The sequence below is a fragment of the Chrysochloris asiatica genome, unplaced genomic scaffold, assembly GCF_000296735.1.
Source record: "Chrysochloris asiatica unplaced genomic scaffold, ChrAsi1.0 scaffold00035, whole genome shotgun sequence".
Classification (NCBI taxonomy): Eukaryota; Metazoa; Chordata; class Mammalia; order Afrosoricida; family Chrysochloridae; genus Chrysochloris; species Chrysochloris asiatica.
This window is the reverse complement of record NW_006408553.1, coordinates 23176426-23192465: the sequence shown is the minus strand read 5'-3', so window position 1 is coordinate 23192465 and position 16040 is coordinate 23176426. Positions and strand designations below refer to the sequence as shown.

Sequence of the window (16040 nt, the reverse complement as noted above, 5' to 3'; positions counted from 1 at the left end):
ACTGGCATGACCTTCTGCTAACCAAATTGATACTCATAGAAAATGCAGAGTGTAGTAAAGAGTGTGTGCCTTTTGCATTTAGGCTGGTAAGATCTATAAATATATCATAATAAGCCAGTCAAATGGACTGCTAATATTTACTTTCCAGGTTCAATGGATTTTTTACTCTTTTAGAATAAATATTAATGGAAAAAGATTCCAGGGGCAGCTTGATGGTTTGTAGACCCTTGGCTCTAGAAATTTTATACTTCCATAGAACTGTCAGTGATTAGTAGAAAACACATAGCAGAATTGTAGTACTGAAAAGATTACTGGCTTTGTGAAGAAGCAAATATAGCTTTCTTATAACTCCTCCCAGTCAATTATCCACAGTGTGAAGATTCTTTAGGAATTCTGTGGCATTCTACAAGGCATTTATATCATTGTCAGTTTGCTCTTTAAGAAGTAGTAGACTAAAAGGATTAAACAATGTCATAAGTGAAATGTACTGTCAGGAAAAAAAAGAAAAAGAAACGTGTATGTTTGAAAAATATTCTTTCCTGATAAATTTTATTTTTCTAAGGATAACACTGTCAAACTATGCCAAATCATTTGCTTGGCAAATGCTGGGAACTAAGATTCTGCTTTTTGATTAGCTACAAATGAGATCTGTGTTCCAACAAAAGTTATGATTTTGCTTTATGAAGAAAAACACCCAAAGGTCACTTTTCAGTCTGCAGAAAAAGAAAGAAACAATATTAGGGTCTGCTCAGAGAGTCTGTAAAGGGAGAACAGATTCTAAAGGCAATCTATGAACCTACTTCAGCCCTAATACATATTTAAAAAAAAAAAGAAAAAGAAAGCCAGCATTTCTGAATTCACTGTGTAACCTAGGGCAGTCTTCCTTCCCAGGACAGTATTATGAATTTGTAGCTAGAAGTATTTTATGGAAGAATTCAGAGCAAAATATTGGGGGAAACACTAAAATGTGCTAAGGTCATTTCTCATCTCATAAATCAATGTGGATTTTGTTGCTCTTGTTAGGTACCGTGCAGTCAGTTCCAACCCATAGAAACCATATTTACAACAGAACGAAACACTGCCTATTCTGGGGCCATCCTTATGGTTGCAGCCATGATGTCAGATCATCTCATTGAGGGTCTTCCTCATTGTTTGCTGACTTTCTGCTGCATGATGTCCTTCGTCAGGGACTGGTCCCTCCTGAAAACGTGTCCAGAGTACATCGGACAAAGTCTCACCACCTTGTTTACTAAGGAGCCTTCTGGTTGTACTTCCTCCAAGACAAGACAGATTTATTCATTCTTCTGGCAATCATGGTATATTCAAGATTCTTCACCAACACCGTAATTCAAAGGCACCAGTTCTTCTTTGGTCTTCATTATTCACTGTCTAGCTTTTGCATGCATATGACGTGATGGAAAATACCATGGCTTGTGTAGTAAGGCTTACCATAGTCCTCAAAGTGACATCTTTGCTTTTAAACCCTTGAAAAAAGTCTTTTGCAGTACATTTGCCCAGTGCAATATGTCATTGGATTTCTTCTTGTGTATGTGATTTAGGTGAGAGGTTACAGAGCAAATGGGTTTTCATTCCACAGCTCATACACATTTTGTTCTGTAACATTGGTTACAATCCCCACAATGTAATAGTACTCTATTCATGTACCATTTCCCTTCCTCCTTATTTCTTATCCATTCCTGCTTTCTGAACCTTATCCCTGAGTAAATGCATCACTTTTGATCTCATATGGTTTTCCTAAGGAGTCAGTACCTCCTTTGTTTTATTATTCACTTTATAGGCCTATTGTGTGACTAAAAATTGAGCCATGGAAGTGAGTTCATTTCCCTGCATGAAGGTACATAGTCCGAGGGTTCCACCAGTGTCTGTCAAACCAGTAAGCCTGGTCTTTTTTTTTATGATTTTGAATTTTGTTAAATATTATACTCCCACTCCTAACAGGACTTGCTCTGGTGATATGTTTCAGAGCAGTCAGCAGCAGTAACTGAGCACCATCTACTTCTTTTGGTCTCAGAGTTGTGGAGGTTGAAGTTCATGTGGTCCATTACTACTTTGAACTCATTGTTTCCTTGTATTTTTGTTTCTTACTCTTCTTTGCACTGGCTGGGAAGAGACCAGTATTTGCACCTTAAGATGTCTATTCATATTCTTTAAGAACTTAGTCTCTCCACTCACCAAAGTAGGCTGTAAAACTTTGTCTTTTTATTACAGTTGACTTTAGGTGTTCCCTGAGCCCCAGGGATGACATTTGATGGCTACTTCTATGGGCATTAAGCCAGTAAAAGGAAGTCCTTGACACCTTCAATATTTTCTCTGTTTATCATGATGTTGCTTATTGGACCAGCTGTGAGGATCTTTGCTTTTTTTATGTTGAGATATAAAGCATACTGAGGGATGTGTTCATGAATCATCTTCAGTAAGTGCTTCAAGTCATCATTGCTTTCAGCAAGTATGGTTGTGTCATCTGCATAATACAGATTGCCAATGAATCCTCCCCAATCCTGATGCTGAGACTTTCTTTACACAGTCCAGCTTCTCAGAATATTTGTTCAGCATACAGATTAAGTAATTATAATGAAAGCATATGACCCTGATCCACACCTTTCCAGTTTTAAAATCATGTAATATCTCCCTGTACTGTTCAAATGACTTCTACTAGGATTGTGTATAGTTTCCATCTTTACATTTTTCTCAATGTTATCTATAATTTGTTATGATTCACATAGTCGAATGCCTTTGTTTAGTTAATTAAAAACAGGTAGACTTGTTTTTGGTATGCTCTTCTTTCAACTAAGATTAATCTCCCATCAGGAATAATGTCCTCTTCAGAATTCAGATTGAATTTTGAATACTGACTGTTCACTGTTTATGTACTGCTACAACCAGTATTGAATTATCTTCAACAAAAATTTACTTGCATGTGATATTAATGACATCGTTTAAAATTTCTGCATTCTATTGAATCATCTTTCTATGGAGTGAAAACCAATAGTATTCTCTTTCAATTTGTTGGCCAAGTAACTGTCTTTCAAATTTCTTGACATAGATGAGTGAGCACTTCCAACATTACACCTGTTTGTTGTAGCATCACAACTGGTGTTCCATCAATTCTTGGAACTTATTTTTTGTCAGTATGTTCAGTCCAGCTTGGACTTCTTCCTTAAATACCATCAGTTCTTAATTATAAGCTACCTTTTTGAAATTATTGGACACCCCACCAACCAATTCTTTTTGGTGTAGTGATTCTGTGTAATCCTTCCATCTTCTTTTGATACTTCCTGCATCGTTCTATATTTTGCCTATAAAATCCTTTAATATTGCAACTAGAGTCTTGAATTTTTATCTCAGTTCTTTCAGTTTGAGAAATGCTGAGCATTTTCTTCCCTTTTGGTTTTAGAACTCCATATCTTTGCACATTTCAATATAATACTTTACTTTGTCTTCTTGAGCCACCCTTTGAAATCCACTGTGCAGCTTTTTTACGTCATCATTTCTTTCATTTGCTTTGTTACTCTACATTCAAGTGCAAGTTTCAGAATATCTTCTAACATCCATTTCGGTCTTTTCTTTTTAATTGACCTTTTGCTTTCTTCATATATAATATTCTTGACGTCATCCTGCAAACCCATCTTTTTTTCAGTCGTTAGTATTCAATGCACCAAATCTGTTCTTGAAGTGATCTTTAAACTCAGGTGGCATATACTCTAGGTCATACTTTGAGTCTCATGAACTTGTTTTAATTTTCTTCAGCTGTATCTTGAGCTTGCATACCAGCAATTGATAATCTATTCTGTCCTTAACCTTATTCTGACTGATGATATTGAAGTTCTCCATCATCTCTTTCCATAGATAAAAGTCTAATTCATTCCAGTGTGTTCCATCTGATGAGGTCCGGGAATATAGTCAACATTTATATGTTGGAAAAGGTATTTGCAACTAATAGGTTTTGCAAAATTCTGTCATGAAATATCCGGCATCATTTCTATCACCAAGGCCATATGTTCCAACCACAGATCCTTCTTTATTTCCAATTTTCAATTTCCAGCCACTAGTAATCATCAGTGTATCTCAGTTGTATGTTTGATGAATTTCAGATTGCAGAGATAGGTAGCAAAAAAAATTTTGACTACATCTTTGGTATCAGTGGTAGGTATGTAAATTTGGTAGTGATAGTATTAGCTGGTCTTTAAAGTAGATTTATGGATATTTTCCTGTTACTGGTTATAGTATACTTCATGGTATATGAGGTTTCTCTTTCATGGTAGATGAGGTTTCTCTTCAATTTGTCATTCCTGGCATATTACCCTTTTTGGCAATGATGGTCTATCTCAACTCACTAATGCCTAAGACATCTATCTTCAGGTGTTCCATTTCATTGTTAATGACTTTTAATTTTCTTAGAGTCATACTTTGTATATTCCAAGTTCCAATTATTAATTTGAAGGTGTTTTTTGTGTTTGTTTCTCATCATGAGTCATGCCAAATCAGCAAATGAAAGCTCTACTCCACCCATATCATTAAAGTTACCTCTAATTGAGGAGGCAGCTCTCCCTAGTCATATTTTAAGTGCCTTCCAACCCGAGTGACTTACCTTCTAGCATTATATCAATGGTTGGTTGCTATTCATAAGATTTTCACTGGCCTTTTTGTTTTTCATAAGTAGATCACCAGGTCCTTATTCATGTATATAAGATAATGCAAAAGCCCAGGTTTATCACTTAGGTACCCTAAGGACCTTTAAGTCCTTTGGTTAAATCCTGATACCCCCTCACATAGAGCAAGATGTTGGGTAATCTCATTCTACTTTGGAAAGTTCTGGTTCCATTTATAGTTTCTTGATAGTTCTTTTTCTGGCTTCCTTTTTTTTGTTTCTTTAGCAGAACTCAGTGGAGGAGAGGTTAGGAGAGACGGCATGCTACTCTAAGTCATAGTATTGGCTCTGGGAATCTCCAAGTCAGTCAAATATCTTTTCTATCTTCCTGGCATTTTTCCCCCCTTTCATTATAAGTACCTATTTGCTATTCAGCAAAGGATTGATTTACTCCTCAGAAAAACCTGCCAACCTAGAATGACATTGCTTCAGTGGTTCTCAGTCTGGCCCTGGACATTTCTGGGCCTGAAAACTGATGACTCCATCTATCTCACCCTTGGCATCCATAGGAACTGCATGAGGTAGCACAACTTTTCTTTTGGCTTCCGATCCAGAGCTTTATGTTCATGAGCCACACAAAGTATTTTTTCCCAATGATTGTTCAAAGTGCATCTAATGCCTAATTTCAGAGGAGCTATATATTTCAAGCAAGAATAACAATATTTTCATATATAGTTTTAAAATTTGGAGATCAAAGAACAAGAAAGCATGCAAATTTCTAAATACATAGACACTGAAGATATTACAGGTAAGGATTTTTTTATTTTAGAATATAATCGTAGCCATTGGTAGTGGTACATTGAAACATAAAACTATTAAAACCAGTATATCGTATTATAAAAATTGTACACAGTTATTTTGTGTCTTTTTTCTGCAAGATCATCCTTAAGAATGGTCCTAAAAAGTACTGGCAAGGGCTCATTCATTCAGGGCAGACAGATCTAGTGATTGTTCCGTGGTTGTGTACTAGCACTGTACACTAGTGCTAATTCCTGCTCATTTTCAAAGAAGAATAGAGTGCCTTGTTATCAGCAATTTGCATTTGTGCAATGGTCTGGTTTGTTGGTGCTGTCTACCTCACTGATAAGGAAAACACTACTTAAAACAAGCAAGAGGGTAAGCCATCATTTTCAGCACTGTTTTCTTTTTAGCTTGTCTAGAGACTGTGTGATTTCATGGGAAAAATACATGGTAACGAGCACAGCACATTCTTCCTCAAATCTTTAGTTATTCGGTGTATTTATAAAGGTGTACAATAGTATAATTTCCAAAATGTTAAGTTAGAGATGAAGTTTATACTGTGCCCCATATATCATGTTTTTTTAAGTGTTAGAACAACACCAGTTTTGTTATTGGTTGCCCTTGGCTCAGTTTTGACTTGTGGAGACACCCTGTGTATTAGCGAGTACAATTGCTTTATAGAGTTTTCTTGGTGGTAATTTTAATGAAAGAAGATTGCTAGACTTTTTCTTCCATGGTATCACTGGGTGGGTTTGAACTGCTAACCTTTAGGTTAACAATCAAAGGCAAGCTATTATAAATTATTAACAAATAGTTAAATTGATCTGATTATTATTGATATTTACTTAATATTTTATAGTTATTCTGTGGTTCACCTCCCAAATCAGCTCATCTCTCTTAGCATTTTGCAGAACAATAATTTCTTTAAAAATAATTCTAGAGTCTTTCGGAAATGTTTTTGCTTCTTTGTTCAATATTTATACTACTAGTCATAGTAATGATATCATCTATTTTTATGCAGTGTTGTGACTGATAAAGTATTCTAACAGAATTCACAACACCCCTGAGGTGTCTCCATTTTGCAGCTGAATTTACTGATTCAGTTAGCTGGACATAAGTCACATAGATAGCAATTGGCAAAATGAAACTTGTACCTGATTCTTCTCAGCTAAACCTAGGATTCATCTAACTGCATTTATCTATAAAGGTCTCCTTTCAGGAAAAAATGTTTAAGGTTGTACAGTTTTAACGCCAGTAACTTTAGTTGCTGTTATCATGCCATACCATAATAGACAGTCAATAAAGAATTGTGGAAGGAAGTTTGGGAGAAAGTCCTATTGTATCATGAAGGATTTCTGTAACCCCAAATGGTGGCTTTAGTCTCCAAATCTTTGACTAAGTTGATGTAATGGTGCAACCTCCCTGAGGATGGTCATAAGTTTTGACCTATTGTTCAAAGAGAATCTATATGACAGTCCAAAGTACATTCTCCATCAACAAGTTATTGATTTACTAATACTTTCTTCCTTATAATATTGTAGTTACTAACATCCCTTGTGTTTTGCGGGTGTGGTGCTCATATGAACGACAAACATAAGAGTGGCTGTGATGGTGGTGGTGGTTGTGTGCCGTGGAGTCAGTTCTGACTCACAGTGACCCTATATAGGGTTTCTGAGGCTGTAAATCTATACAGGAGCAGAAAGCCTCATCTTTCTCTCGCGGAACCTCTGGTAGTTTCGAACTGCTGACTGTAATATTAGCAGCCCAACTCACAACCACTATGCTACCAGAGTTCCTTAAACGTAAGAATAATGGAGCCATATTTGGCAGTGTTTCTAATTGGTCTTAATTTAGCACTTTTTGGCCAACAACTCTGAAATTGTAATAAACTAGTCACAAAGCAGAGTAAGAGAGAGATGGTTTATTAAGTACTGAGTGAATAAAACCTACTTTTCTGGCTACCTAGAACAAGTACTGAGGTTCCTCTTTTATAAGGAGCTCTGATGGCATAGTGATTAACCACTTGACTTAAGTGGTGAACATTCTATCTGCTAAACCCTACCTTTACCTTTCATAAATGCCTCCTAGCGCCTCCAGAAAGAATGTTGCCTCCAACCATAGTTTGGTTTAAGGACCTGCTGTGTCTGTTTCTTTATTGTTTGGCTGTATTACGCAGTAGAAACTGATTTAGCAATATAGTATGTGTAAGCCAAAGAGTAAAGGCATCACTGCACAATGGATAGGTCTGCTTATAATGGCTCACTGTTCAATTAAAGAGAATCACAGGAAACCTAGTAAAAACCTGAAGGGCCTATCTATCACCATCTCCATCCCAGGTGCTGCTGACAATTATAACTTATTCATGTGTTTAGCTGTTGGTTCAGAGCAACTGTACCCAGTCCATTCACACTTTGCATCAACAGGGAGTTAATTGCTGCTCTGTAATTCCATGATCATTTTTGATCTTGCTGCTACTAAAAGACAAAAGTGAGAAACATAAGGCCTATGACTGTATGAGATAGTTGCTGCTTCATTTCTTCCAAGATTATTGATTCATAATCAGATATCCCATTGCTAGTTTCAAGTGGTGCTCTAAGAATTTTTTTTTAATGAATGTATCATAACTAGGTGCTACAGAATAGCATTAAACAGATAATCATATCAGAGAGAAATATTTTAAAGGACTGAAATAGAATGATTTCAAGTTTTAGCATATAATCAGGGATTTTACTTAGTTTGATAATCTCAAAGATCACAAAGTCTGGTGAATAAGTATGATATATATAACCATCCCCAGTGAGATGCACAGTGGCTACAACAATGGGCTCACATGTAACAATTTTGAGAACTGTTTCATGGCTCAAGACTGGACAATGTTTCATTCTGTTGTACATAGGGTTGCTATGAGTTGGAACCAACTTGATAGCACCTAACCATTACAACAACCATTATTGCAAGGGACCCTCCTGGCACAGTCGTTAAAGCAATCTGGTGTTAACACAAAGATCTGCAACCTTGGAAACCCTATGAGGCTGTTCTACTCTGGCCATAGACCTCTATGAGTTGGAATCAACTCAAAAACAGTGGGTTTGGCATTTGTTTGTTTATTTACCTTTATTGTTAGTTTACAATTTACACAGAGTGTCTGGAGGTTTTTTGTTTTCAGTAAAAGTCTCAAGATTTCTTCTGAAAGAGCCTCATACCGTTTTTGCTGCTCAGCTTGCATAAGAGAAAACCCTTAGCAACCTGTCCAGGATACACAAATCACTAGGGTCTGCTTTAGGCTTAGGACTTCCTGGGCAGGAGTGAATGGTGACAGCTCGCTGCAGGTGGTCCATTCAGCACTGTCACTAGGGGCAACAAGCATACCCTGCCCAATTTTTCATCCCAAAGAACCCTGTCAACAGTTCAGGGGCTTAAATATAAAACCTTTTAACATTTAAGACAAAGTCCCCCCTAATATTTTTTAAAAAGCAATCTCTATAGATGAAACTATTCATCTATCGCACCTAAATGACTAGTTTTGCATATAGGGGTATAATATGTCAAATTTATATGCTAGGTGAGTTATGGAAATGTATTCTCCTCTATGACTTTACAGCCCAAACAATGCAAGTTACATTCCCCAATTCCTAATAAAAAACGTAACTGGAAATAGAGGGTAAAAGCAACTCTCTTCTCATTCTTCCTTGTTCCTTTGGCTTCGTTTGTTTGGTTTGGAGACTAGTGAAGGATGCTTTGAAATACATTTTGAAAAGGACTCTTTGTTAGAGTAATAAAAAAAGAAAAAAGACCCACTTCTTAGTAGCAATTATAGTAGTGATTCATGAATAGCTTGCATCTTTGAAATCCCCTGGTTTTCTTGTCAAGCCTTTTATCTGATTGATAAATACCAACATTAAGATCCTTCCCTACTTGCTCAGTAATAATAAGTGCTATTATTCATTGAGTGCCAGCTTGTGCCAATTCATTTGCCTACATTTTTTATAATCCCTAAAAAAATCATGGAAGAAGTCCATTAACCTATTTTACAAATGGGAAAATTGATCATGTGGGTGGTTAAGTGATTCATTCAAGAACATGAAGCCAGTGGGAGATGGGATTTGAACCAAGATCAGTCTCCAGAGTCCAAGTCCTTTGACTATTGTTTGCCGTTACTACTAAAAACCATGCTAATGTAAAGAAAACAAAAATCCTTACCACAGGACCAATATATGACATCAAGATAAATGGAGAATAGATTGAAGTTGTCAAAGACTTTATTTTGGTCAGATCTACCATCCTCTCTCATATAAGCTGCAGTCAAGTTATCAAATGATGTATTGCATGAGGCAAATCTGCTGCACAAGACCTCTTTACAGTGTTTAAAAATTAAGATGTCAGTTTGAGAATTAAGGTACACACGACCCAAGTAACGGTATTTTCAATAGCCTCAGATGTGTATGGAAGTTGAACAGTGAGTAAGACCATAGAAAAGTTGATGCATTTGAGTTATGCTGTTAGAGGAGAATATTTAAAGTACCATGGACTGCCAGAAGACAGACAAATCAGTGTTGGAAGAAGTACAGCCAGAATGCTCCTTCCAAGTCAGGATGGCCAGACTTCCTGTCTCATATTATCGAACATATTATCAGGAGGGGCCACTTCCTGGAGAAGGACTTGGTAAAGTGGAGGATCCGAGAAAAAGGAAGAACCCCTAGTGAGATGGATTGACACAGTGGCAGTGTGTCAGGATTGTGAGGTTGGTGCAGGACCGGGCAGTGTTTCGTTCTGTTGTACATAGGGTACTCCATTCGGTATCAACTCTATGGCACCTAACAATAACTCTATGGCAGTGAAATGGTCCAAAACAATCCTTAGACTGGAAAATAAGAGGCAAGAATAGTCTTGGGTAATTCAGAAACTGAATAATCAGAGGTTGGTTATTCAGATCAGGCAAAATAAAAATCAAAGTAGAGTAGAAGAAATTGTGTTAAAAGTCACAACACAATGTAGACTTTACAGGAAATGAAAAAGAAAGAGAAAATGGAAAAATAATGCATGACAAGTGCAATGAAAGTTAACAGTGGCATCTGAAGTATACACACACAAAAGGATAAAGAACAAACTCATAAAAATCTAAAAGAATGAGAGTTAAAATAGGAAAAAAAATATTTTAATTTGTCTGAAGTCTTTTTGTGTGTTTTTTCTAGAAAGTAGAGAGACTCTCCACTATGCTGATATATTCATTTTGCATTTCATCCTGATAGAGTGATAAACCATTTTTTAATTAGACATTCTTTTGAAACTGACCACTGTGTGTTTTGTTGCTGCTGAAAACCCTTACAGCATCCATACTGGAGAGACTTCATGTAATCTTTTGCCAACTTAAGAAGCACCATTTTCAGTTTTACTTCCACATAACTGTGAGGACTGACAAGTGAATATGAAGATTACTGTATGAAAGAAGTTGTAAATGCAAATTAGGATTTGCATCTACTGTTAACTTTAAATGGGTAATTTTGTAGTACCTCTTTTAGATTTACAAGGACATCAGACTGTCATTTCATAAAATTATCATGTTAATCAGGCACCAATGGTCTTCTGTAGTGAGTGTAGAAATTTTGAATAGAATGCCTTCTGAAGTTTGCTAATGTACATTAAATTAAAAAACAAAAAAAAGTTCATTATGAATAAGTAAAACTAAAACCCACTGAACCCACTGCCACTGAGTCAATTCTGATTCACAGTGAACCTGTACGGAGTTTCTGAGACTATAAATCTTCATAGGAACAAATAGTCTCATTTTCCCCCATGAAGTGGCTGGTGAGTTTGAACTGTTGACCTTGTGGTAAGCAACACAACACCTAACCTGCAGTGCCACCAGGGCTCCTAAGAACAAATGAACTGCCTCATGTTTTTCTTTGCTATACAGTATGTCTAAAAAGTGTAAATACAGTATACATTCAAAACACAACTTCTAAAATGAATAAATTTTATCAGTTAGTTCTCCTTTAAAACTTGATATATAAATTAACCTACATTGATATGACTTTGAATAATTTCCTTTGAATGTTCCTGGAAAATATATCTTACTTAATGATAATAGATCTTCTCTTTTCCAATTCCATCATGGTAATATATTGGTTATAAAAATGTGGAGTCCCCTTTCCTACTTAATTATGAATAAGGTAATAAATTTAACTAGTTGCATCTGTAATTAACCCTTTTATAATCTTACTTTCTAATTACATCTGAAAGGTACTTCTTTGCTGTTGCTAATTAAACCTGAAAGTCTAGTGAAGACCACTAGGCCTCATCTGAACTCTTTCTTTTAGGAGAATTTAAAACCGAAGATGACTTAGAAGAGGTAATAATAGATGTAAACCTTTCCCCTTCTTTTTCTCCTATCCAGCTACATCTACATCTACAGCTGGGACAAGCCATCTTGTAAAATGCGCAGAGAAGGAGAAAACTTTCTGTGTGAATGGAGGCGAATGCTTCATGGTGAAAGACCTTTCAAACCCCTCAAGATACTTGTGCAAGTAAGAAAAACAATCTTTCCATGGCTGGGTCCAGAACTGCTTCTTTCATATGAGTCTGTCTCTCCTGATGTCTTGTTGCTTCTTTTTTCCTATTTCATTAGTCATTAGTCCATCCTGTTGAATAATACTGTTTTATTTGTAGAGTGTTTTGGAAGTTCACGCCATTTGTCATCTCCTCTGTGATATGAAGAATTGTTTTCTGTTTTTTTCACTGTTGGTTTGTGTTTTTTTTTTAATTTGGGGTTTTGTCTTCATATTTGCAATGCTGTTTTCCTGATTGTTACCCAGAAGATACATGCAAATATCATAGAAATATAATATTTGATACCTAGTTCTGAATCCAATGTATGAATTAAGCTGTAAGATAATGTTCCTTTCTTACCCCAGTAACTACCTACGGAATGAGTAGGACAACGGAAAGAAACAGAAGAGCAGAAGATTCTTGACACAGCTGTTCCATTTGGGATTATTTTATAATTTCATGACTGTTTTTAAAAATGTAATTTCAGTTAATCTCACTAGTGCATAAACAGTGAAATGCGTGTGTTGACAAATGCACTTCATTTGTATAGAAAGCAGGGTGTTCTTTCATGCATTGCAGTCATGTACAGATATAGCTAGGATGACATTCTTGCCCATGGCCCAAAGCAGTGGATGCACCACTGAGAGTGTACTCTCTTTCAACAGACAGAGTAAGACAGTGATATTATCAGTGCATTAAATGTTTAAACCTTATGGCAAAAAGTATGTAATTATGTTGCTAAGAATCAATGGCACTTAGCAACAATATCCACCTTTAAATCTACTATTGATATTGAATCTATATGTGGTATGCAGACTCATATAATTTGATGTAGATAAAAGATGTTTGATATGTCATAAAAATGATTTATTTTCTTGTTGACCAATAGTTGTGTCCCCAAAACTAGATCTTTGAAAGGCAGTCTTTTAAAGATGTTGTAGAACATCTAACAATTTTTTCAGACAGTTCACAATTAGAAATGGGCAATGGGTACATTCTTCTAAAATAGCGATGCTAATTTGAAAGGAAGAATAACCATGCTGTTGTAAAAATTGTCTCCTGTTCTACAACATTATATTAACATTTATCAATATTAAGTATTGATAAAGAACAAGTCTCTTTGAGAGGTGAATGAGTAATAAAAAAGATTAATGAACAGAATGGAAACAAAGACACAAGTAGTTAACAGGCCATTTTCTTTTCTATCATAAAAATTGGGTTCAAATGTGTGTATTTATGTATCCAGTTCTCAGAAAGTCTTAAGTATGGTTAAAATCCATAAAACCAGACAAAAATGCCATTTTGCGGGTAATATTTAACTGTCCCTTGTGCTGGATTAGACATAGCTTTTCCACAGTATGTGTTGTAGGGTCTTGTGACTGTGTACAAGTACTTCCCCAACTTTCTTGCCCTCAAAAATCTTTTTAATAGAATTGAAGCCATGCTAAGAGATGACAACTTTTTGTTGTTTTCTGACTAGTTTTAGGAAATCCTCAGTGGGGCAAAATGTTAAGCACGTGGGTACTAATGCAAGTTAGGAGGTTTGAATTCACCAGAGATACCTTAGAAGAAAGGCTCTTCTGAGGTTATCTCTGGTGAACTCAATGTACTTCTGAAAAAAATCCTAGTTTCCAAGCCATTGAAAACCTTATGAAGCACAGTTCTCTTCTGAAACACATGGAGGTACCATAGTATGAATTGACTTATGAGTCAGGCTGCTAGCCTTCAAGTCAGCAGTTTGAAACTACCAGCTATGCCACAGGAAAAACATGAGGCTTTCTGCTCCTGTAAAGATTTATAGCCTTGGACACCCTATGCAGGGTCACTATGAGTCAGAACCAACCCAGAGCGAGCCTGTATCAGGTTTCTGAGGAGCAGCAGGTGAACTTGAACCTCCTACCTTGCAGTTCAAACAGCTTTGCAGTCTGGAGTATTAACCTACTGCACCACACCAGGAAGCTGCCCAAAAATTACAAGTAAAAGTCTTTTGAAATATTTTAAGCAGGATAAAATAAAAAAGCATTTAGGAAAAAAAATCAGTTTTCAGATATGAACCATCATTTATGCTTTTTGATTGAAATTTAATCTTAAGAGATTTACTTTGTGATCATCAATATACCTAAAGATTCTCTAAGTGAGACTTTGATCCTGTTGACTTGTGAAGACAGCAAAAATGTGGTATTCCCAAAGTCATAACATATACTGCCTTGAGATGAACAAAGTTGCATAGTTTCCTATAAGATTTTCTCTGATCACAATAGAGCATACCAGAATCATAGATATTTTATGATCTATAAAATATGAGACTCATTTGTTATATGGGAAATTTTTTTTTATTCTCTCCAAACCATAAGCATACAAAGGAATTGTGGTTTAATAAATCTCCCTGAAAAAACAAGTTATAATACCTTAAATTTTTCTCCTTTTTAATCAATTGTACTCCTGTATATATCTTATATTTTTACTTTTTCATATGAGACCACTATATTTTAATTATAAAAATGAAACATGATCATTTTTCATCATAACCTTTGCAAAGATTTACAAGCTGAGTGAGTATATATGATAGTGTCTGAATACCTCTAAGGAACTAGTACAGTTATTTTCCACATATTAATTCCAGCTATTCTGTGGTAGCCCTCCCACGTCTCATACAAAACATGCAGTTGCATAAGTGCTGTTCATTTGTTCCATTTTGGTATTTTGCCAACAACTGTAAGTTGTCTTCATCCATGCAGGTTTTCATTAAATTTTAAGCCTAATTCAGAAAAAAATACTTGCTATATTATTGTTAATCTTCACATAAAATGCTTGTTGTCCCTGCAATAGTTATAAAAGTAGTAAACTATGAAGGGACACTCTGCATTCCCCAAGTTAATTGTCTAGTGGGTCATGCTTGCCTTCTAGCTCTCCTCAAATTGACATCATCATGTTTTTTTGTATTTTGTAATTCAAAGTGTTAAAGCTGCTTCCTAATTCTTTTAAGAAAGAACCGTTTTGACAGTTTGGGGCTGAGAATCGTTTCCTCCTTTTGGACCATGATTTTGTTGATGTATCAAGGCAAACTAGTACCTCGAGGGAAGAATTTTGTAACAGTTCTGTTAAGTCGGTTCTGTCTCAACCCTGTGGAGAGTTTCTGAGGAGCAGCTGATGAGTTTGAACTAGCAAACTTTTGGTTAGCAGTCCAATGCTCATGAGTTAAGCTGTAAGATAATGTTCTGTTCCACAGTGCAACTGTATTTAACATCAAAAACATTTCAAGCATTTTTTGTTAAGTGAAAGAGATACATGTGTTTTGTTTTTGTTGTTGTTGTTGTTGTTAAGGGCCATCGAGTTGGTTCCTACTCATAATCATCATATTGGGTTTCCGAGAAGCAGCTGCTGAGTTTGAACAACTAACCTTGTAGTTCAAACTGTCCTTGTGGTCCAGTGCTCATCCTATAGCACCACACCAGGACTCCTTTTGCTTTAAAATGCCTCTATTAAAAATATCTCTGGCATTAAAAATAGTCACTACTCAGTATTTAAGCAAAGACATATAATACTTATGTCTCATGATAATATACTGTTCGCTAGATCACTTGAATAGGAACAGACAACATAAAATTGTTGCATTGACTTATCATAGTTTCCATATGGTCCATCTGTCTAGAGCAAAATGTTGCTGGAGCATAAGCCACACCATTCAAAACTAGCATTATCCTGAATACAAGACATGACTCAGAGACACCACAAGTGTGCAAGTTTCCAAGTGGTCTCTCTAGTCACCTAATCCACTTTTGTCTTCTTGGGAGTTAGAGTAGACGATTTTACAGCAAATCAGTTTTTGTCTCTCAATTTCAAACAAGGTATTCCAAATGTATTAACCATATAACAGTTCAACACTTCTCTAAGGAGAGATTTGCAAACTACTTGAACTTCCCCCTGGGGACAGTGTGGGGACTTCAGTGGTGGTTCTCATCTTTTATATTTCTCTTCTCTCTACAGAAATTTAAAATGTATCTAAGAGGGAAAAAAATGGTTGTTTCAGTCACATAAAGATGAAAAAAGAATCATACGCTTTTTGGGGGGTGGGCTCTCTAGT

The 16040-nt window shown here is 36.0% G+C and overlaps 1 protein-coding gene across 5 annotated transcripts in view; it reads left to right on the top strand.

Annotated features, from left to right (window-relative positions):
- Positions 1-16040, top strand: part of NRG1 (neuregulin 1) — a 274308-nt gene that overhangs the window by 223381 nt on the left and 34887 nt on the right. For 4 of the 5 annotated variants that reach the window (XM_006859977.1, XM_006859978.1, XM_006859979.1 and 1 more), the window contains one exon: positions 11805-11934. In XM_006859977.1, the coding sequence (XP_006860039.1) occupies positions 11805-11934 (130 nt within the window). Of the gene's footprint in view, positions 1-5284; positions 5418-11804; positions 11935-16040 lie in introns of those variants that run through there. The other variant, XM_006859980.1, reaches the window with a different exon arrangement.